The sequence below is a fragment of the Lissotriton helveticus genome, chromosome 11 (assembly GCF_964261635.1).
Source record: "Lissotriton helveticus chromosome 11, aLisHel1.1, whole genome shotgun sequence".
NCBI lineage: Eukaryota > Metazoa > Chordata > Amphibia > Caudata > Salamandridae > Lissotriton > Lissotriton helveticus.
In genome coordinates, this window is record NC_136072.1 from 1005315973 (window position 1) to 1005339687 (window position 23715).

Sequence of the window (23715 nt, forward strand, 5' to 3'; positions counted from 1 at the left end):
CTTCGGTGAACTGCAATTACAGAGGGGCTGGTGCAAATAGTGCCAGTCCTCACTCAGGCCACGTCGTTGTATTTTCCTCCATATTTTCCTTTCCTTTCCTTTTTTGACAATTTCTTCACCGTTATGTATTTGGGTCATTAAGGTAAACTTCTGTGCAAACATTTGCTTTATGTACTGAGCAATTAAAACATTATAGACACATGTACACAAGTATTTGTGTTTTTTGTGTCTGTCTGTCTGTCAGGATATCTTTTACCATTCTACCAGGGAACTGTTTTACTGCTAGCCTCATGATAACAGCTAATCTGACTTAAATGTACTCTCACAATGGAGTCTGAGAGACACATTTTGCACTCACTTAAGGAGATGACACATTAAACATTAGTGCTCGAGTTCAGATTCATATGTGGGGCACATTTCCCTCTGTCCAGCTGCACACGGCTGCCCCGAAGAGCTGTATAACTCATCTAGTTTGAAAATACTATTTTTCTGCCCTTGGTCGATAAAGTCCGTCATTCGGTGAAACATGTCCACCTTGACAGTACCCACTGGCCAAAACAACGAGGTACTGACGTCAGTTTAATTACACATTGTCGTTGTTCATGGCAGCCATAAATGTGAGCTTTGGTGGTGACATGAGTGTTTTAATAGCAAATGTTACCCTTTTGTACAATAAGATTAGTCACTTCCCCCTACACCTTCCCCCCCTTTCTTTCCCATCCGAGTTTGCTTCCAGATACTCAAGCCTGGGTCGAGGAACTCAAAAAATGCATTTTAATTTGCAATGTGTGTGCTGGTGTTAGGATATGCCACACTGACATTCCAGGCCTATATTACCCAGTGTGCACGTTGGAGTGTAGGTGCACGTCTCAGCGCGCTTAGTATGGTTGCATACCGATATTTGCCCACTTGTGCTGCTGCATAGCAAAGATGTTTATGCTCATACATACATTGTAATCTGATCCCATCCTAGCCGTGCATTTTATTTAACTGAGCCCCCAGACATAAGCTTTCTCGACATGAGAGTTGTAATTTCCCCAGATATATGCTGTACCCCACCTGCCTGATTCAACAGCTGTGTAAAAGCTTCATTATTTAATGCTCCTTCCCGTTGATGCTCATGAATGAATTTGGTGTTGTCTCTTACCTTGTTTGTCTAACTTTCCGTTTCTCATTTCTTGACAATAATAGAACACATGTATTAACTTTCACGGTGAAACACCTGAGGCTTCCTTGTTTCTTTCTCTTTTCCACCATATGCCTGCTCCCCCTCCCCCGCCCCCCACGCCTCGCACCAGACTCCCCTTCCCTCCCACTGGCAGCCTGCGGCCACTGATCACAGTAAAGGCTTTGATCTATCTCACACCCCTCTCCCACTCCTTCCTCCCACTTGCTCCTACTGACCATGTAAAGGGGACGACACTGCAACAATGGCTGCCTCGCCAGCAATGGCCATCTGTCGACCCCTTCTTACATCTTCCAGACATGGCTGAGGCAGCTTCTTCCTGCAGTTTGTTCTTACGTCCATGCACACCACAATTTCGCCTTGCTTTGTTGTATTTTTGCATTGTTAATGTTCACATTTGTTCGCAATTCACCATGTGCCTTTCGTTTCCGTCTCACTCTCTCCTGCCCCTTCCCTGTCTTGGCCTCTCCTTTCTTCCTGTTTTTGTCTCATTCTCTCCTACCCCTTCACTGTCTTGGCCTCTCCACTCTCCCTCTATTTCTGTCTCACTCTCTCCTGCCCCTTCACTGTCTTGGCCTCTCCACTCTTCCTCTATTTCTGTCTCACTCTCTCCTGCCACCTGGCAGATTTATAACTATTCACTTTACAAAAAACAAAATTAAGACTTTCATAATTTGAAAAAATATAAACCAAAAAAAAAGTTTTACATTTGCAACACCAAAAGGTCAAACTCTTCTATTGCGAGACCTATTGCATTTTCAATGCTTGTTTTGCAAAGTGCCAAGCTGTAGATTTTGAACACCAACTCTGCCAGCACCTTCTGAAACATAGTAAACCTATACATTTTTGAAAACTAGACACCCAGGGGAATCCAGGATGGGGTGACTTGACTGGCTCTCACCAGGTTCTGTTACCCAAAATCCCATGCAAACCTGAAAATCTGTCAAAAAAACCACATTTTCCTCACATTTCTGTGGTGGAAAGTTCTAGAACCTGCGTGGATCCACAGAATTCCACACACCCTGCGTTCCCCAAAGCCTTCTAAAAAAAAAATGGTACCTCACTTGTGTGGGTAGGCCTAGTTCCCGCTACAGGAAACGGCCCAAAACGCAACGTGGACACACCACATTTTCACAGTAAACATGGGCCCTTTTTATCCAAAGTGCCTAGCAGTAGATTTTGAACCCTAGCTCTGCCTGCACCTAGGGAAACCTAGCAAACCTATACATTTTTTTTAAAAATTAGACACCAAGGGGGGTGAATGGGGTGACTTGACTGGCTCTCACCAGGTTCTGTTACCCAGAATCCCTTGCAAACCTCAACATTTGTAAAAAACAAATAAAAATAAAAAAACATTTCCTCACATTTCTGTGGTGGAAAGTTATGGAATCTGCGTGGATCCACAAAATTCCACCCACCCCGCATTCCCAAAAGTCTTCAGAGAAAAATGGGACCTCACTTGTGTGGGTAGGCCAAGTGCCTGCGACAGGAAACGGCCCAAAACGCAATGTTGACACACCACATTTTCACAGTGAAAACTGACCCTTTTTTTGCAGTGTGTAACTGTACATTTTGAACCCTAGCTGTGCCAGGCACCTACGGAAACCTATAATTTAGAAAACTAGAAACCCAGGGGAATCCAGGATGGGGCGACATGTCTGGCTCTCACGAGGTTCTGTTACCCAGAATCCCTTACAAACCTCAAAATTTGAAGAAAAAAACAGATTTTCCTCACATTTCTATGGTGGAAAGTTCTGGAATGTGCGTGGATCTACAAAATTCCACCCACCTTACATTCCCCAAAGTCTTCCGAGAAAAATGGTACCTCACTTGTGTAGGTGGATCAAGCACCCCCGACAGGCAAGGGCCCAAAACATATTGAACCGACATCAAAATGACCTATCACAAACAACCACGAGTTTTTGGCCCCGGGCTCGACGGCCATCTAGGGAAACCTACCAAACCCACACATTTCTGAAAACTAGACACCCAGGGGAGTCTAGCAAGGTATGGCTTGCGTGGGACCCCCAACATTTCCCTACCCAGAATCCCCTGCAAACCTCAAATTTAGGTGGGAAACAAAATCACTTTTTTCTCAAATTTCTGTGTGGGAAAGTTCTGGAATCTGTGTGGATCAAACAATTTCCTTCTACATTGCATTTCCCCAGGTCTCCCAATACAAATGGTAACTCACTTGTGTGGGTGGGTCAAGTACCCGCGACAGGCAAGGGCCCAAAACATATTGAGGCGACATCAAAATGACCTATCACAAAACAACCTGGTTTTGCAAAGGGGGTCACCTGGATTTTTAGCCCTGGGCTCGGAGGCCATCTAGGGAAACCTACCAAACACGCACATTTCTGAAAACTAGACACCCGGGGGAGTCCAGCAAGGTATGGCTTGCGTGGGTACCCCAACATTTCCCTACTCAGAATCCCCTGCACACCTCAAATTTTGTTGCAAAAAATCATTTTTTTTTTCACATTCCTGTGTGGGGAAGTTGTAGCGTCACAGGGCTAACACAAATGTCCTACCACCCAGCGTTCCCTCAGGTCTCCCGATACAAATGGCACCTCACTTTTGTGGGTAGGGATAGTGGCTGCAACAGGAAATGGCCCAAATCATACTGTGGAGACTTTAAAATTACCTATTACAAAACTACCTAGTTTTGTGGGGGGGGGGGGGCACCTGGTTCTTTGGCCCGGCCTCACCGCCATCTAGGGAAACCTACCAAACCCACACATTTCTGAAAACTAGACACCCTGGGGAGTCCAATGAGGTATTGCTTGCGTGGATCCCCCAACGTTTCCCTACCCAGAAATCCCTGCAAACCTCAAATTTAGCTGACAAAAACAGATTTTCCACATATTTTGTGTGGAATCAGCGTGCCTGCACAAATGTCCTACCCCACAGCGTTCTCCTTAGTGTCCCGAGTAAAATGGTGCCTCGCTTGTGTAGGTGTCCAATGCAGAATTGGCTAAAAATCTATTTTAAAAAGAAATTGCACTTAGAATTCTCTGTGCTAAACACTTATTCCCTATGTTTTGAACTCTTCCCAGTCACAGGCCCTTGCACCACCCACACAAGTGAGGTATCATTTTACTCCGGAAACTGAGGGGAACGCTGTGGGGTAGACATTTGTGCCGGCACGGTGATTCCACCCAAACATATGTGGGAAATGCGTTTTTTTCACCTAAAGTTGAGGTTTGCCGGTCACATTCTGGGTAGGAAAACGTTGGGGGATCCACGCAAGCCATACCTTGCTGGACTTCCCTGGGTCTCTAGTTTTTGACAATGTCCATGCCCTAAAATAATAAAAAGAAAATCGGAGTTACAATGTTCTTATTCAATGTAGTAATATTCAACAGTAGTTATTAACTCAATTATTTTGGTTGTTCTGATGTACCACTTATAATCATTTTTTGTTTTGTAAGTATTTTTATAAAGATTTTGTTGAATGGGCAACCATGAGAGCAAAGAAAACAACATGGAGCAACTATAACAATACTATTACAGTATGCATATTAGGAATTAGTCCAGCGTGTCAAGTCCCCTCGGCACATCAGAGGCACTGCGAGGGCAAGGGAAATGGAATGGAAAAGAGTGGGGATGGTGGTGAGGGGGAGGAAAATCTCCTGGAGCCTAAAATTCACATCATGGTCTGAACAGAGATAACCCCACTGTGTCAAGTAGAAAATAATCGTGTACATTATTTTGCAGCTCCTGTTGCAATGTATGCTTGAAACGATCATATGAATGAAGAAGCATTGGCAAAGTCAATAGGTCTGACTTGCATTTTGAGTCTTGTTTAAAACATTTAAAGAGTCCTACAGTGAAAAACAAATGGAAAGATTTTTGCTTTCTATATACACCACATCTATGCGATATAAAAAATAATTATGATTCAGTGTACTTTTGAGACATGAATACTCCTTCATCCTTTGCAAAGTAAGCACACCATTGGAGGCCGAAAGATGCAATAAATAGCCAACAGCATGAGGTGAGAGCAATACTTCTTTGGGCGGAGGCAAAGGACACACTATATATATTTTAAAGTACTAGTAACAATGGCTAAAGCAGATAGCTGCACTGTCAAGCCACACAAAAATAAAGTTAATAGTCCGTTTCCCATAATAAAACGAGAAACTTTGTTCATTTACATATTCTGCCTCTTGGTAACATTTAGCTTCTTTTGCAGTCAGCACCAATATTCTGCTATCTCAGAAAAGGATGATTCCTCTCTACAAGAGTACCTTGCTGGATCATCAACATCCATCTATGCGTTCTCACTCTAGGAAATGTGGTTGCCTTCCTCAGTTCTAATAAGAAGATGGTTAAATCTGGTCCCTATGCACAATTTCAATTTGTTCCCAGAATGCTTGTGGAATACTGTTACTGAAATCGGATGTATTTTGATATGGTAACTCACTGTGGACACCCTCTATACAGTGTATTTACTCCATCTACTCTGGACCTTCCCGCCTCCATGTTTAGGGCTAGTGCTTTTCCAACTGCCCCAAAAAACTGGTGTCTCAACCCTCTGTACAGCCTGTCCCAGCTATGTTCTAAAAAGTGTATTTTAATACTCCTCTCCCGGTGTCCATCCGGGTTTCCATATAAAGGGCGGAGAAATTTAAGAGCATCTTTATGTGACATCTTCCCTGTGAGGCTAAGGGCATCTTTCTGTTCAAACTTTTGCGCTTGAGCATGCAGGAGCCCATAACACTGCCCATTTTATCTAGGACACCTCAATGCCCCGCTTCTTCGATCCTGCTCACTTAAACTACCTCAGTTACCCCTTTACTACCTTTTCTTCAAGTCACTCCCTGATGTTTTCCCCCATGTAATTTTTTCCTCTTCTTCTTAAAGCTAGCCATTTTCTTCACAAATTCACATAATGATGCTAACTTGGTCCCCTTGTTAGACTAACTAAAGTAGGCTCCATTGGTAAGACATATGCGTAAACACAGACCTATAAACTGTGGAGTCTCATGGTTACTTCCATAGGCAGCACTCTTAGCGCTCCTGCTGAAACTCTAGAACAATGCACCCTACTCACATTCCTTGGGTGATGAACAATATATACATGGGGAACAACCCATCTTACTACCGAGTGTGTCCTGTACGCTTTATACCTAGGCTTAAATAATTGTTCACAGTGGAGGCCACTCCTTTAGGGTGGAGGAGCGCTGCCCACCCCCTGCCACCTCCAACAAATAAAACAATAATTAAATAGGTTTCTAATCAGTTTTATTATTGTTTTATTTTAATCCCACTGGACCCGCCCCCAAGAATCGGACGAGTCTTGGGGACGGATCCAGGGGGGGATGACACTGTGGCGTGTACTCCCTTGTCCCTTCAAGAAAGCATGAGGCTCCAGTCTGCCTGGGAGCGCAAAGTCATAGCGCTCCGGCCAATCCCAATGCTGCTTTCATGCAGCATCATGATTGGCTGCAGTGCAGTCTGGGAGCCGGTCCTTGAAGCAGGAAGAGTGCGATGGAGTGGACGGCAGAGGCAGCGGCGATCAGGTAAGTTTACTTTTTTGTTTTATCCCAGAACCTAACCCCCCCACCCCCAACCCCCTCACCAGCACACAACTCCGGCCTGCCCTGCCACTTTGGCAGGTGACGGGCCGTGACTGATAGTTTATACTACAGTTTGGGCCCATGCTGCTTCTAGGTGGACCCCACATGACACATCATGGTCTCAACACTGTTTTGCTTCAGGTTTTACTCCAGAATAGCATACTTTATTAGTGGACTCCGAAGTTCATATTAGGCACTCCATACTGGCATTACCTACAGGATACTCACCTCTATTAAAATGTACGGTATGCATAGCAGTATCTAATCTCACATGCTCCGCAAAACATCAATCTTCTGAGCAGCAACTTTCGCCAAAGAATCTGAGCACATCTTTTGAGCCTCAAGCCCTCACACAGCACCATCTATGTGGGTACGCTATATTCACCAACCTATCAAACTTGCTCCCAGCAAGGAAGCACAGGAACTTGATTAAAATTAGAGCCCTTGTGGTCTTGTCAAATGTGCGACTGACTACTTAATTGCTATAGTGCAACACAAAGAGGATACAATGAATGCCCAGCTACAACCTGTTATAACACAATTCCTGCTGACATTCATTATAATTATAATCCTAGGCAAAACACAGCCATCAATAACAGAAAATGAAACACGCAGAAGACAGTACACCATACCTTTTCTATGATGCGATTTCCTCCAAACCGAGCAACAAACTCAGCAGGTGAAGCAACTGTAAAATCCCTGTGTGAATCCAGTTTCTTCTGCTCACGGCCCTTCCTTGCCAAATGCAGTCCTGACATGCTTGGTCTACATTAAAAACGAAATAAAAAAAGTGAGATATGTATGTAGACAATAATGTATGCAACATGATCCTTGCATAATATTGACAATATGATCTTCTGAGGACAAGTACAGTTTTTAAAGACAACTTCACCCAAGAACTGGAAAGACATAACAAACAATCACTTTAAACAAAGCTGTCTGTGCCAGCACTATCGGTCTATTCTGAAAATGTAATGACCAAGAACCTTAGTAACTTCAGGTCTAGGCAACCTCTCCTACACTTTAGATGAGGGCGTGGAAAGAATGCCAAAGCTGTGCTTTCTGATTACAATTAACGTGGTTACAACATAGGACAGCAAAGACTGCCTTGCTTTCAATGTAACCTTTTCCAAAGGAAGTTACATGTGGAAAATCCGTCAACAATCCCTTCAATTCATACACCTGGCAGAAGCAAGTGCAACAAGAAAACCGGTCTTGCCAAAGCAAGTAGATCGGGCTTTTTTTAGGTGCAACTTTTTTTTCTGAGTCCTGCAATGACAGATGCTACAAATATGCGGCCTAATGCTGAGATTTCATATTGTATGAGTGGTATAGCGCTTTTTGCCATAACTGGTAGTGCATTCCCTCTCCTAACGGTGCTGTGCTTGCTCTTTAAAGGGTCCTGTGCCCCCGTCCAAGGAAGCTATGCTCCCGCCCCAAAAGGCACGGTGATCTATCACCCACACCTGCTTTATTCATTCTTCCATTTAAAAAGTGTAACATGGAGCTACAAGAAATAATAACAGCATTACTCTTGTACACACAGCGAGAGAATCGGTATGTCTGCAAAGAGTTAAATTCTGGTCGGGTAAAACATCTACCACGCACCATTGACTGACCCTGTAAGACATCTACAAAATTTCAATTCTGCAGCTTCCGATTTGTGAAACTGTACCTGCATTGAAGTATTTGGGTAGATGAGTCTCAATTAAAACTATTGGGTGTTTTACTATTTAGTGGCCAATCAGTTGCAACAATATGCTAGAACAAGTCTCTCCAACCTTAGCTGTATCAAGAGCTACTTCTGATCAATGTGAATAGTCCTGAGCTTATAATGTCTTTGAACACTGTTGCTGGGATGACTAAACTAGAAACAAGAATAATAATACTGACCACACATTGACAGGATTACTAGTGACCACCAAAATGCAATTCACCATACTGAGTGACAAAATATTGTGATGCCAAAATACATTCAGAATGTTGACCAATGTGATAGTATGAAACTACATACAGATGTAAACAGTATTGATTTCCTATTCTTAACTCTACATCTACATACTGTGAAGATATAGACACATTCAATCTAAATAAAAATGGAGTTAGGAATGTAAATAAAACTATACTTTTCTGTAATTACCTTCATGTCATTGTGGTGGATGATATTAGGGAAACAATATTCTAGCTGGACGATACTGAAAACCCGATATAGTAGCAGATTGCCAACTACTCCAATGCACAGAACAGGATTACTAGAGGCAAATGTTTCAGTATGAAATCCCTCCACATGATTAATTAAATAACTGCTACAACAGCAAGTGCCTACTGGCACAAAAAAAAATTTTACAGCAATAAATCTACTCAGCTCAGAATGAACTATGATTCAAGGAGCAGCTTTAAATAGGTTTTGGAAATTCAATTATTTTGCTTTCAAACATTAGCTTTTCAGAATACATGTTTTTCTAATATGCACTTTTAGTTTTAAGTTAATAAACTCAAAAGATAATCCTGTCTTTTCTGGGGGAAAAAACCTCAATTTGTGCTACAAAAACAGTTTTCAGGCATAGTCCACAAAAATCAGCTTGTGATGTCCCTTGTACAAATGCCTCGCACTGACAAATGATGCCCCACCTCAAGTATCACATGCCTGGGATGCCCACCATAATGCCAAAGCCGCCTACTGTATGCCCACCATTATGTGAGGACCACTATTGTTTCAGTTGTGGACATTATTAATATTAGGAATGGCCGTGATTATTTGACAGATGGTTAGACCTAGGCCAATCATTTGCACAATATGGCAAAGATATCTGCTGTTATGCCATAAATAGTTCAAGGATACCTAACAAATGTCAAGATTCACCAATATCATGCCTACATTAATTCAGGAATAGTCATAATTGTGGCTGAGAGGAATACCTTACACTGGGCACCAAATACATTTGGTGTTCACTGGTAAGAGCAATGGCTTCCATAGAGAGACAATATCTTTTAAGGAGGGACATGATGCCAGCTAGATATACATCACACACATAATGGAGCACATATGTGTACATATGCACACAGAAACATTTAAACAAATACACATAAATATATAAATTCTATTTTTGTAATTCTCACCTAATGTACACAATAATGTAGATCGTCTCCCATTCCCCTAACGAATGAATAGTGCTCCTTCTAATTAAGTTTGCGCTTTACTAATACTAATACAAACATATATGCATGCACACAACACTCCCACCATCTGAAACAAACATCTGCTTTCCTGATAAAGCATTTTCTCTCGGTCTTCGGCAGTCCCACAATTTAGTGACTCCACTCGGTCTATTGCTGGCACATCTTTTCTGGCCCAGTTTTCACACATATTATCCGAATGACAGGGTGGGGCTTGTAAAGTGAATAATCTTCACGTGACTTTGCAAAATTGAGGTGGGTGCATGTGGTCCTGCTGCAGGTACCGCAGGCTGACACAGTGTATGTTAGTGTTCAAGTGCATGGCCCTGCCATAGGCTTGGCTGGTGGCCACTCCCAAGGATATGGAGATGTGCAGCACGGCCTTCTGGATTACAGACCCTTGACTGTGCTAGGCTGCACTTTAATGACCTACTTACAGGGTATGTTGGTCTACTAGAAGCTTCTGACTACCCGTTGTAGACATAATGCTAGAACAGACTTCAGTGAGAATGTCTTTTTACCCTGTTCTTAACTTTAACTGATAAGTAGAGAAGAATGAGAGCACTTGTCAATGCCAAGCAATGTTCTTTTATTCCTCTCCATCTTTTCATTTTTCTGCCACATGAAGTAGGAGTGGAAAGCGTGGAAAGAGAAAGGTTAGAGCAGGAGAAAAGAAGGCACAAGTGGAACACCAGCCGAAACAGTGAAACAAAAGCAAGTACAAACAACGACTAGAATGGAAAGAAAAGAACTTGAAGTTAATATTAAAAAAGAGGGACAGCGGAGAGTGAAAGTGGACAGGGAGTGCAAGAAAGAAGACTAGAGGGTGAGAGAATTAAAAGGAATGATGCTGAGAAATCCCCAACCCCCCAATAAAATACAAAAATCAGGATAGAGGGGTAGTACCAGACAATCATCTGGTCTATAGAGAATGGCATGTAAAATCACATCCATAATCTCATTTACCATGTAAAAGGGTTGTATGACGTAATCACACATGCATTTAGCATGCATGCCTTTACAACGCTGGCCTTAGACGAACACGTCATTACGACACTTCCTTAAGCATGCAAGTCATTACAACGACTTGCTGGGGGTGGGGGGCGCTGGACTTTGGAATAGTTTAATTTACTATCCCAATTCTAGTCTGCTCAACAGTAAGGAAGATGTTGGACTTAAAATCCAACATCACTCCACAAATGCGCCACCTAAAGCAAGTCATTCTAATGATATGAAGCATAGATTTACAACTAAAGACAAAACTATTAGATAATAACACTTGGAATTTGTGGGAACTAATAAACACCATCATCATAATGAGTATCAGTGACAAGACCCTGGGACCAACATCCCATTCACCAACATCTCACTGATGAGAAACTCTTTAGCAAAAGAGGCAACACTTCTTGTGGTGCAGAGCCAATCTACTAGTGCCACACATTTTGAAAAACTGCAAGGTTGCTTATTCTGAACAGCTCCACACAGAAGTGGAGTGCAATTTGCTGACAGCATCCACTTTGAATTTGCACTCCTGCACCAAACAGACTTGAGGTTGGCAGTGGTGATCGATGAACGCTAGCAAGAACCACAGAAATAAATAACAACACATGGAAATACAATTATAACACACTGCAGTTTTGATCAACTAACCTCAATGGCTTTTTTCATGTATTTTTTTTTAACTCTCAGACACTTGTATTTCCACCAGAAAGACTAGCATTATATGATTGCTTCTTTCCTCTCAGCTAAAAGTGATCATCGCCAATAACGCACTCTCTTGCTGCTGATGGAGCGGCTATCCATTGGGACATGATGAAGGCTTATAACAGCAAGCCTAACTGCAACTCTTACTCTTGCTTGTTGGACGCAAGTCTCCTATTCCCTTGTAGTGTTGCCCACCAGAAACATTTTCTGCCAGTTCCAGGTGTGACTATTGGTCATCTGTCACTGCATCCAGTATTGAACATCTGCAGAGAATGCCAGGAATCCCATAAAGGCAAAGTGCTCCCCAAACGAGGAACCTAGCTGATGAGCCAACACTTCCATTAACCTGGTAGACACTGTAGCAAATGCAAGACATGAGGTGAGGAGGTAGAGAGAGAAAATGTGACCTCTGTAGCAACAGTAGTTTAGTTCAATCTGTGGCAAGCCTCTGTCAATCGGGCAGCAAATGATGTACTGTTTAGTGCTACTTTGGACGATTGGTGGGGGCACAGATTGCCTATGCATCTGTACCTTTGCAGCCCTTTGTTCTCCTCAATAGGCTACTTGATGTTTTCAAACCCTTCGCCACTTCTCAGATCTCCTAATTGCCACTTAATTTGCAGGCAATCCTGGAGGACACAGAGAATGGTTGAAAGGGGCTGAAGGGCGCAGTATGACTTTGAAACGCTGATAGACATCCTGAACCTCACTACTAAGAATTAAATCTGAACTATTCAGTGCACAGAGACGTCCCTCTGCTGGTCTTGATGCGGGTGCCCAAGAGAAGGCAATCTCCAAGTGCCATATATCCAGGGCACTGGAAGCTACATCTCTGGGGCCTGCAAAATCGTGCAATACATCTCTGTGCATACATCAGCAAGTTAACAAAGCTGTTATCATAAAGGACAGGACTGTCTCCAATGACAGAAGATACAGATAAAGACGAGGACCATGAAACAAACCCTAAACTGAAAAGAGATGGCTGCCAAAACAATTACCAATCAAGCTTCTCCCCCAGGGAAAAAAGCAGAGCCTAATTTGTGCCACAAAGTGGCCTTTTATTTGCTACACACATCCGAAAGATATCTTTGAATGTCAAGCCAACAAGATATAGAATCATAGCTGGGTAACACTTAATTACGTGGATGTCTTTCACAAGTGGTTCTGAGTGACATCAAATAGACAACGAGAACAAAGCTAGAGTGCTGTGCAGGGGCAAAAGAGTAATGGGAAGCCATACAGAACAAGCCACTCAACAGTGGATGCACGTCTTGTGCTTAGTCTGCGATCCTCTTCAATCTACATTTGCTTCCCAGTTGGGATCGGCAGCTGCTCGTTCCTGATTTCTAGTCATCGGGCGTTTTTTCTCTCACGTCACGGAGATGTTTTTTCTGGACTCCGCCTTCTGGTGTGGCTTTCTTCTAGTCTCCGCCTATATTTCTTATTAATTGTGCCTATGGACACTCCCCTATGGTGCATTTCCTATCGGTATTTTCAAATATTAACCTTGTGTTAGCTGGTTTGTTTTTTCTGTCCCCGTTTTCCTTAAGGTATTATTGCTATCTCGAATTCAGCATGGCTGAAGAGGATTCCCAGCATTTCAAGGATAATTTGAAATCTTTTATCAAAGAATCTGTTCAAGGGGGCGCTAGAGGGCGCACTGCGGAATGGCTGGCCCCTAGTTCTGCTCTGCCGGCCAGAACACAAAACCGATCAAGAACAGCGAATTTGGCCAAAATGTTCGCTGCAAAAACATAAAAACCGACGTCGGACTATGTAAGCCAGCAGGAGATGTGCTTTGATGGTGTGAGGGCATGCTAAATCCGGAGAAACACAAAGTGAACCACACGTGACTCTGGTCTTCCCAGCCGAAGCAAGATGGTGGCGCAGGACTTTGCATCGACTGCAGCGGCGCTGAAGAACCCAACCGTTCCCCAGGACCTGTGGGGAAGTGAAGTCACTGCGTACAACCTGTGATATCAGCGGAACAATCTACATGGGGAAATCTTACTGCATAACAGCTAATTGGCTTTATAAAGAGCAGGGCAGTGAAATACGCCAAGGCTAAATCCCCTCACGTCGGAAATGTACCTGCCGCATGTATCCGGAGATTCATACATGCACCGCACTTACCCTGCACTCGCCTAACAGCGTCAAATCAACATTTAATAGATCGGATCACTAGGCTCACGTGTATCTAGTGCGGCGTTGGAGGTCGATAGGAAGTCCGTAGGATAAAGCAGGATTCGTGGCACAGCCTCAGCCAGCTTGACTCTGAATGTACAGATTGGAGCACGTGTGAAGCCCTGACAATCCTGACCGCAATACCATCCAAAAAGGTGCCAGCGTTAAAACGACAGGCTGGACCACACAGATCGCTGCCTTGCTGTAATGTGGTAGGATGCCCCACGCGCTGCCCCTCATATAACAGGGCTCAGTATTACCGGGCATAATCAGAGTACGAGTGTCTCTGCGCGGGCCAGGGCACTGATTCTGACGACTCGCTGCACCAGGGGACACAACGGCAAATAGCTTCTGCGCATATATATGCACAAACTGCTCCCATGTGGAGGCGCGCAAACTAAATCGCGCCGATCACTTTAAACAAAACAAAAAAAACACGCAGTACAGCGACGTGATCACACGGCTTTCAAGCTATAAGTATATGCAACATGCCACCAGAGCTGTCAAAGTCAATCAGTGCCCAGTATACTGTGTATTGACGCCGGATTTACAGTTCAGGAATACGTGCCAGCCAGGACCTACTCTGCACAGTACATATCTCGCCATGCATTTCGCACGCCTAAACCATACCATAATGGGCAAGACAGATAAGCAACAGCCGAAAACCTCTTGATAATCGCCACACAAATAAGGCAACTTCCGCACACTCAGACACTTAACTGGATACCGCGCACACTAAAGACACAAACATGGAAGCCACACTACAAGTTATTCAACAAAGTCTGCAAGCTATAGACGGTAAGATTCACTTAACTATACGCATAGATAACAAGGCAGTGAGCTTGATAAGCAAGAGGAACGTCTGGATGCAGCAGAACAAAGACTTTCTACGGTGGAAGACAAATCAGGAGCAACAGCTAAGCAATGTGCAGATATGGCGAAACTGCTAGAGGGTATTAAAAATAAGAAGGAGGACTTAGAAGCGAGGTCCCCCTGCAATAATAAACGCATATTGGGCATGCCTGAAAGTACAAATATTGGACGACTGAAAACTATGTGGAAGGCATGTTGCACGATATATATTTGGAGCTGAAAATGTTTTACTCATGAACGTGCACACCGTTCGTTGGCGACAAAACCTCCTCCAGGTGCACCCCCATAGCCCATTATAGCCTGTATCCTGAATTACAGAGATCGTGATACGATCCTGCAATTAGCACATGATAAGCAGCGCATACAATATCAAGGCAACACCATCTTGACTTTACAATAGCAGTGCGAACAGCATGAAAGGAATTCATGGCAGTAAAGAAAAAGCTACTCAACATGGAAATAGACTACGCAATGTTGTACCCAGCTAGATTGAAGGTCGTGTATGAGGAGCAACCAAAACGTTTTACAACACCAAAAGGTGTGCAAGAATACCTAAAGAAAATCTCCACAAGACGGAAATCTCCAGAACACACACAAACATCTCCACAGTCCGAATGAAGTAAGAGATAGGCAATGGCATAGGGTAGAGCCGAGAACAGAGACTAATGGACACATGTCTACAGGATGTAACAACAGCGAGATGGCACGCAGTAGACTATGTAGGGTAAGATCTATGCTATGCGCATCTGGCTGGGGGGCTGGAACCTGTGCATGGACAACGGGACACTGTTCTACCTGATGTGTGCGGAACTCTCATGTTCTATAAACTCATACAGCCATAATGCAGTATATCTGCACAGTTACGTTTTGGCTTGGAAATATTGTTATGGTATAAAATTTAAGATACAGCTATTGCACTGTTTAGTAGAAATGATGTGTACAGTAAAGCACACTATATAGGTCACATGTGCACTACAGACAGAGGGCTCATCGGCACTATACACTCCTCTGCAGTATCTGCTCCGCATTAATAAGTAGGATGAAGGTCAAAATGTGAAAGTAGATTCTGGCTACATCCGCCATTCGGATGAGTACGCAGGCACTTAGCGGACCATCAATTATGCTGTTGAATGTTTTCTTAAAACTGGGATATCTTTGGCCTGATTGGAATGCTAAAGTGGGTGGGGGGACACGGGAAAAGTTTGGTTTATCAGGTTTAAAAGTACTATATGTAATAGTTATTAAGATCATTTACAGCTGCAATAATATTGTTTACTTACAATAACAAACAACCATCTCAAGTAATATAGACCATTGTTCAGGGGAAGAGTAAAAACATGGCTATGAATGGTAACCAAGGGGCTGCACAGATCCGGCTGCTAACCTGGAACGTAAGGGATCTCAATAGTTCAAAGAAAATACGGCAGATGATTGCTTATTTAGACAGTCACCAGGTTGAAATCGCCATGATACAAGAAACCCACTTGGTAAAAACTTATAAGTGTAAGATTGGTAGCAGATGGGCAGAAGAAATATTAGCATCATCTTAATATTCTTATTCGAGGGGCAATTTACAACTAATTAAACAAGCATTGGCATAGTCAATAGGTCTCGCTTTTGGGACCTTATAAGTATTTAGTTATGCAGCTGAATATTTTTAGTGCAACATCAACTGTTGCCGGGCTGAACACTCCTAAGGTCCCAAAAGCAAGACTAATGATTGTGTGTGTGTGCAAAGGGCATGGATGGGAGAGGTAGTGGTGTGTTAAAGGGCCCTAGAAGAGAGATGGTGTGTTATTTCAGGAGGACATGTTCCCATCATTTCCAGGTCCCAACGCAGCACCCATCGAATGTTTTACAAAGTACCAGGGCTATTTTTGGTCACACGTTCCTCCCTTTCCAGTCTGGCAGGGCTTGGGTGGACCCATCCTAAGGGCACATTGGTAGAGAATCTAGGAACACATAGTTTATGCTGAAATGGCTGAGTGGCGTGTGGTGAATTTCGGAATAGGGGTTAAATACTAAAGAATCATGAAGAGGAAACAAATAAGGCCCGATGCTCATTGCAAAGTTTAAGGGCACAATCTAATGAACTCATGCGAGTCAGGTGTGCCTGGTAACACATCAACTCCACTGAAAAATCTTCCACTCTCTGGTCATAAAAGCCACAATAAGACCAGCGCTGCATGTTTGGAGTGTGTCGTCACAGCGCCTGGAGTACTGGTGGTCTCACGGCAGACGCTTTTAGGTAGATCTTAATTTGGAGGTGGAGTGGTGCATGTGTTTTTCAGTATATATAGTTCAGTTTGCAATTTTGTTCGCATATTGCAATTGAGCCTCTGCTTAACGCTTAACTGCCATGCAGCCGTGTAATAAACATCGGATCATTTCAGAACAAAGTTGGCTTGTGTGCTCAAATTATCACTAACTTTTCTTCTTGAAAATGTGAGCGAGTGGCTGTCTCTCTGAGTCAGCTGTCGGTACTGCACTTGTGTGATGGGGAGGAGCTGACCCCTACTAAACTGTGAAATCACAAGGATCGGCGTAAAGCAGGTTGTGCACTGCCTCTTCCGAAGATCTGGCCGCAGAGGTAAAAAGGTATTATGGGGCAACGGGCTGGGCTCGGCACTGCTCGAGTGGAGGGGGTATGGCCGGCCCAGAGCTCACATTACTATAGAAGCCCCAAAAGAAACAGAGTGTCTCAATCCTAATGTTTACGAAATCTCAAAGTGCTACCTTGTTTCTAGCACATTGGGACTATTGCTTAGAAATATGTTCTCCTGAGCCGTTTTCCCACGTAAAAGAAAACAAACAAATGCACAGCAAAGCGAGATACATGCATGTTCAGGATATGTGCGCGCAGAGTCAGCAAACATGCTCTCTCTGCCGCCTCCAACTTTATTTCTCTAAGTCCCCAGTGGAGGATGGATTGCATGGATGCTCTGTTCATGGTGCCACTGAGCGCGACTGATAAAATACCTGATTATTTTTAGAGGCGTATTTCAGAGTAACTGCGCAAATTTACTGAGAACCGTCTCTAAAAATAGCCAGGGCGCCGTTTGAAACAAGGGATGCGCAATCCTTTTAGTTGATATTGCTAACAGAATAATGTTTTACAGTAAGTGGTTAGCTGAATGCACACGTTAAAAAAAAATTAAACATCATACCTCATTTATTGAAATTCAGAGCTAAAGGCTATCAGGCTCCTGCTGCAGATACAAAAGTGCATGATCTCTATAACAGAAGGTACAGCCACTAGCAACATGACATTTATATGAGGTGGGGGGCTCTCACGATCTTTAACATTCATGAATAACATCAGTTAAGTCTTTGTGCAGTCAACACTAAAGGATGTAAAGAAACCGAACTCTTCCAAAGCAGTATTTCCCAACGAAGACCATACGAAAGCCTACTTGCACCAACATTATCGTTGCTGTATTTAATTACAGTACATGAAACGGATGTAAACAAAACACGCAACACATGACTGACTGATTCTTTAAGTGCTTACTGTACGCAGTTTTTAAGAACGTTATGTGTTATATCATGACACAATAAAGAATAGTTACGTTGTGAAGATGGTATTGAGAATGAAAATAGGTTTACAGGTTTGTTAGCACATTAATAAAACATAACTGCGTGCCAGTTTCATGCGGTGATTCTTGATAAGCTGTCTGTACCATTACTAGTTCATTTTTTCCCAAAGGAGGTTGATCTTGCTTATTAATAGTGTCCAACACAATGCACCCCTATCCCAATTGGCTCAATCACAGATGAAAAAACTGAATAGCTAAGATACTGTCGGTAGCTATGTAGTGATGCCTGATTGTTCATTTTTTTTTAAAATAGCAAATCTACATATCTGCAAAGGTTTTAAAGAATAACTGGAGGACTTGGGCATTCTTTACTTTTAGCAAAGGATAGCCCCAATTATGTGAGGTCGATCAAAAGCAGAGGAACGGAGTTATTATAAATATCTTACATTTACAACTGCAGGATCTTTCCTGTAGCTGCCACCTATTTGCATAGTCCACGTAAGCATGTCTATTTAACAGCTATAGAGATTATGAGTTTCTACCATGACGCGGCCGCGAAAGTGATCGCGATGCACTTAATGACTTGTGACGGAGGAAAGACAGATGGCGGCTGCGCGGGGGTAATCAAAATCTTGAGTCCAGCAAAAGCCTGTGGTAGCACTTTCAAAACCCACTTACTAAATGTCTCGCAGAGCAGCATGTGCGCTGGCTCAGGTGTGACCTAAAAATGGGTACAGTTTATCATAGAGCACTATCACAGACGAGCAGGGGAGGTATCATTGTTACGGGACACCTGCAAGGTCATTACATAGAACTCATTCATGTCTATGGTCCGAATATAGATGACCCAGAGTTTTTCCAAAGCATATGGAGGAAATTAAGAGAATTATCAGACACAGAGCTACTCTGGGGAGGGGATTTTAATGTGTCACTAAATGAAGACCAACATAGGCCAGGTACTACGACAGAACCTCACAGGAAAGCGGTTAAAGTAATACACAATGGCATGTCCGAATTCAGGATGGTGGATGTGTGGCGCTTGCGCCATCCACATCGGTCTGAAAGCACACACACATCCACAGTTCACAATAGCTGGTTCCGAATTGATTATTGGCTGACAACAGAGGTAGCCAGCACCTGGACACATAGCGTCAAACACTTGCCAAAGATATTATCGGATCATAATCCAGTCCTATTATCACTAGAACTCCCCAATTACGTACCACCACCATATATATGGCGATTTTTATGCCAAAGCACTGCTGGACCTATTGTATAACAATACGATTAGGGAAGCTATAGAAGACTACTTCTGTCTAAATAAAAACTCGGTAGACAACGCTAGCCTGTTATGGGAAGCCTTTAAAGCCACAATACGCGGGATATGCATAAGTACAAATGCTGGGATACTGAAAGATATACGACAACAACTCATTAGATGTGAAAATAAACGTAAACAACTAGAGCAAGAATACAACCTTACTCGTGACTCCACTCTCCTAGGCACAATTAGAGAGGCACTATCTGAATATCAGATATATGCAGACAGCAAAATTAAATATTTAACTACTAGGCACACTGCAAGAGCATATGGTGAAGCCGGCAGATCTGGAAGTGTATTGGCACAAAAATATGCAAAGACCGTCAACCCCACACAGTAATTAAAATACGAGATGCCCAGGGTAATATGCTATATAGTACTGCAGGCATACTAAACGCTTTTATGGACACATATGGCGACATTTACACATCCCGGGACACAGTTCAAGCTGGTGAAGTCATGCAGTATTTAGAGGACATAGCTATAGCATGGCTATAGGATAACCAAAGGGAATACTTGGCACAGCCCATCACGGAAGAGGATAGCTATAAAAACTATATAAAAACTTTGCCCAATGAGAAAGCCCCGGGACCAGATGGGTTCACTGGTGAATTTTATAAAGAATATAGGGAAACAATATGTCCCTACCTGGTTGACATGTATGGTTATGCTCATGATAAGCATATACTCCCACCTACGCTAAGAGAAGCATTGCTAATAGCTCTTCTAAAACCGGACAAAGATCCGGATGTATGCAAATCAAGTCGCCCACTATCGTTAATTACTACAGATGCGAAAATATTAGCGACAGTTATTGCAAAGAGATTACAACCTCTAATGACAAACATTATACTGCCCGACCAATCCGGTTTCATACCCAACATATCCACTTCACACAATATACGTACCCTATTTGCATTATCACACCAACTTAATTCATAGTTGGAGGTGGCGGCGGTATTGCTTGATGCTGCCAAAGCATTCGATTCAGTTGAGTGGGAGTATCTCTTCACTGTTCTGACTAAAATGGGTATGCTCCCTAGTCTAATTAGCATAGCTGCCAAGGTTTCAGATTGCTCATGTGTGACATTTTCATAAATTCAGTGGAATTATGAGTGACATTCCAACACTATGAGTGACACTTTTTCAGGAGCAAAATTAAGCAATGAAAGACGAGGGAAACATATAAATATCAGAAATTACATCCATTTGAGCAACGAGAAACTCTCAGAAGATCTTAAAACTGCTCCAAAGCACCAGAAATAGAGGCCACAGATGAGCAGAGCCTGAGCCAGCCTCACTGACGTTGAACTCCGCTTTGTGCAGACTGTAGACAGTGACTGCAATGCAGAGATCAGCTCAGGCACTGTAACACCTGACGCATGGTACTGGACAGGGCTGGTTTTACTCAGACCTTGCAATTGTGAAATTAGATTCCAAGACAATTGTAGTCGTTGGAATCAAAGATTCCTCCATGCTCTTTTTCTTTGTCTCATGCTCTGTTCCCAACAGTCACACACAAACACACACGCACACCTGCCTCAATTCTTCAATTCTCCTTTATACATTCACTTTGCAATTAGAATAAAACAATCACTTTTGTTCACCAATTTATACTCCACCAGTATAAATGTTCACTGTCCATTACCATCAGTCTCCTTAGAGAGGCTTCTGCTCTTTGAGGATCAGGAATCACCGTTCTTCATTACTCTGCAGTGAGTGCAGCAAGTGTGAGAGTTAAAGTGCAAGTACAGGTGCTAGTACAAGTGACAGTGAAGGTGAGAGTGAGCTTACTGGTGCAAGTTCATTGCATGAGTGGGGTGCAAATGAAATTACATTTAAACTTCCATGACGGGTGCGAGGAAGGTTACTTGTGCATGTGGCAGTGAGGTTGCTGGTGTAAGTATACCAGTAGGTTTATGAGTGCAGGTGCGAGTGAGTTTACTGATGAGTCGTGCCAGAAGAAATGGGAACAACGGTGCGAGTACAGGCATGCATGCATGTGCCAGAGCAGAACTGACCTCTGATGTAATTGCTTTAGCAGTGCTACGTTTTTAATGTTGGGACACTACATCCTACCAACTGAAGTTAAGCCAGAAGGCGTGAAGAACAGCTCAGTCAATACACTTTTTTTTATAGTTGTGGGAGTTAAGAAGAAATTGGACACATAATAAGAATGCTATGGGAAATATGGAACTAAAATGTTTACAAAATAAATTCCAATTTACTGGTACTGCAGTAGCGCAAATATTCTTAATCATACAGGACAGAACCACAAGCTAACATGTACAATGCCATGAGTGACAGGGTGATGAATTTACTTGGAAACTAGCGCTTAGGGAATGTAGCTCACTATTGTAGCATACAGTGACAAACGTTTTCTGGTATTTCTAAACTTTATCAGCAGCAACCTGGTTTTAAAGTCGGTTCAACTGCTTTGCATAACTTTCTGTGACGTACCTTTTGCTGTATAATCACTGAAGCATGGCCTTTTCCTTTAATGCGTGGCATGGATATTGACTGGGCATGAACACTGATGCTTGGGAGTCTAGTGACTAACATTAATAGAAAGAGGGAGGTACTCGTACTGTCTCTGGGACTGATTCCGCTGTACTTCATCTGACCACATACTGGCTGGGGAAGGCCTTGTCACGGTGAGCTGCAGAAATCCTCCCTTCAGCCACTAACTCCATCCGGTTATGGCAGACTCACTCATGTCGCCACAAATTAGGTGGTACAGAGTATGGCAGGCTGCTGGTTGGACGGTTGAATTAAAATCACTTTAATGAACTCAGACGCTAAAGTATTCTCCAAAGCATTAGCATCAAGATTTGCTGGAGTGATTGACAAAATGGTCAGCAGGGTCCAACATGGTTTTATACCTGGAAGGGGTACTACCCATCACACACGCAAAGTAATAACCCTATTCGATGCCACAGCAGTCACAGGAGACCCGATGGCAGTTATGTTACTTGATGCAGAACAGGCATTTGATCGGGTCTCCTGGGACTATCTCTGGCATGTACTGGAAAGATCAGGTGTCAAACAGGGATTTCTTAAAGCGATCCAGGCGCTATATTTAAATCCAGTAGCGACTGTGCGTGTGAATGCCGGGAACACGGGACATTTCCGAATAAATAGAGGTACAAGGCAGGGGTGCCCCTGCTCACCGCTTCTATTCGCCATGTATATGGACCCACTCATTCGCAGAATAGAGGCGTGCAAATTGATCACACCCCTATCAACACTCATTGGGCACTGTAAAATCCAAGCATATGCGGATGATGTTGCTGTAATCACGCCAACCCCCATGGAATCTATAGAGCAAGTTGAAATTGAGGCCTTGAAGTTTGGGAAGATTTCGGGGTATAAATTAAATACGGGTAAAACGCAGATAATCAAAAACTGTTATACTATTTGTACAGACAGCCGAGTGGCGCAGGCAGGAACGTACCTAGGTGTAACTATCTCGGCTGATCTAGATTCCCTGGTAGAGAAGAACATCTCACCTCTAATTAAGAAAGTTCAGAAAGACCTGGATAGGTTGGATAACTTGCATTTGTCAATTGTGGGGCGGACGAATATAATAAAAATGCTGGTTCTCCCAAAATTTTTATATTTGTTTAGAGCAATACCTTTATTATTTGATGCCAAATTATTTTAAAAAAATAGAGCATATGGTTAATAGATTTATCTGGGCAAAAGGGAAAACTAGAAGGGCCCTCAGGTTTATGACATTGCCAAGGGAGAGGGGAGGATGGGCAGTACCAGAATTAAGGCTATATTATTGGGCAGCAGCTCTTCAATATATGGTAGGATTACTGGGGGGGGGCGGAGTCTGAAGGCTGGAGTGAGTTTGGGACGTTGGCAATATATGGGTTAGTTTTGGGAACAGAAGCTGAGAATGTGCTCTTGAAATATACAGAGGCTAGCTACTACAAAAAGACAAGGTTCAAGACGCTTATGGCAGCACACACAGTTTGGAAAGCTTTTACTAAAAGAACGGGCTTTGGGAAGTATCATTTGTATACCAGATTTACAGATAATTTTTCAGAAGAGGTCTTTTCGGGTTCTACATTTATGGAATGGGAAAGCAAGGGAATTAGAAGGGTAGGTGATGTTATGGGGGAACAAAGGGTTTGCCAATTT

At 43.0% G+C, this 23715-nt stretch overlaps 1 protein-coding gene across 10 annotated transcripts in view; it reads right to left on the bottom strand.

Annotated features, from left to right (window-relative positions):
• The window catches only part of ACACB (acetyl-CoA carboxylase beta), a 2338068-nt gene that overhangs the window by 1825842 nt on the left and 488511 nt on the right, over window positions 1-23715 (bottom strand). For all 10 annotated transcript variants that reach the window (XM_078667379.1, XM_078667377.1, XM_078667383.1 and 7 more), the window contains one exon: window positions 7404-7536. In XM_078667379.1, coding sequence (XP_078523505.1) covers window positions 7404-7536 — 133 coding nt within the window. The remainder of the gene's footprint in view (window positions 1-7403; window positions 7537-23715) is intronic.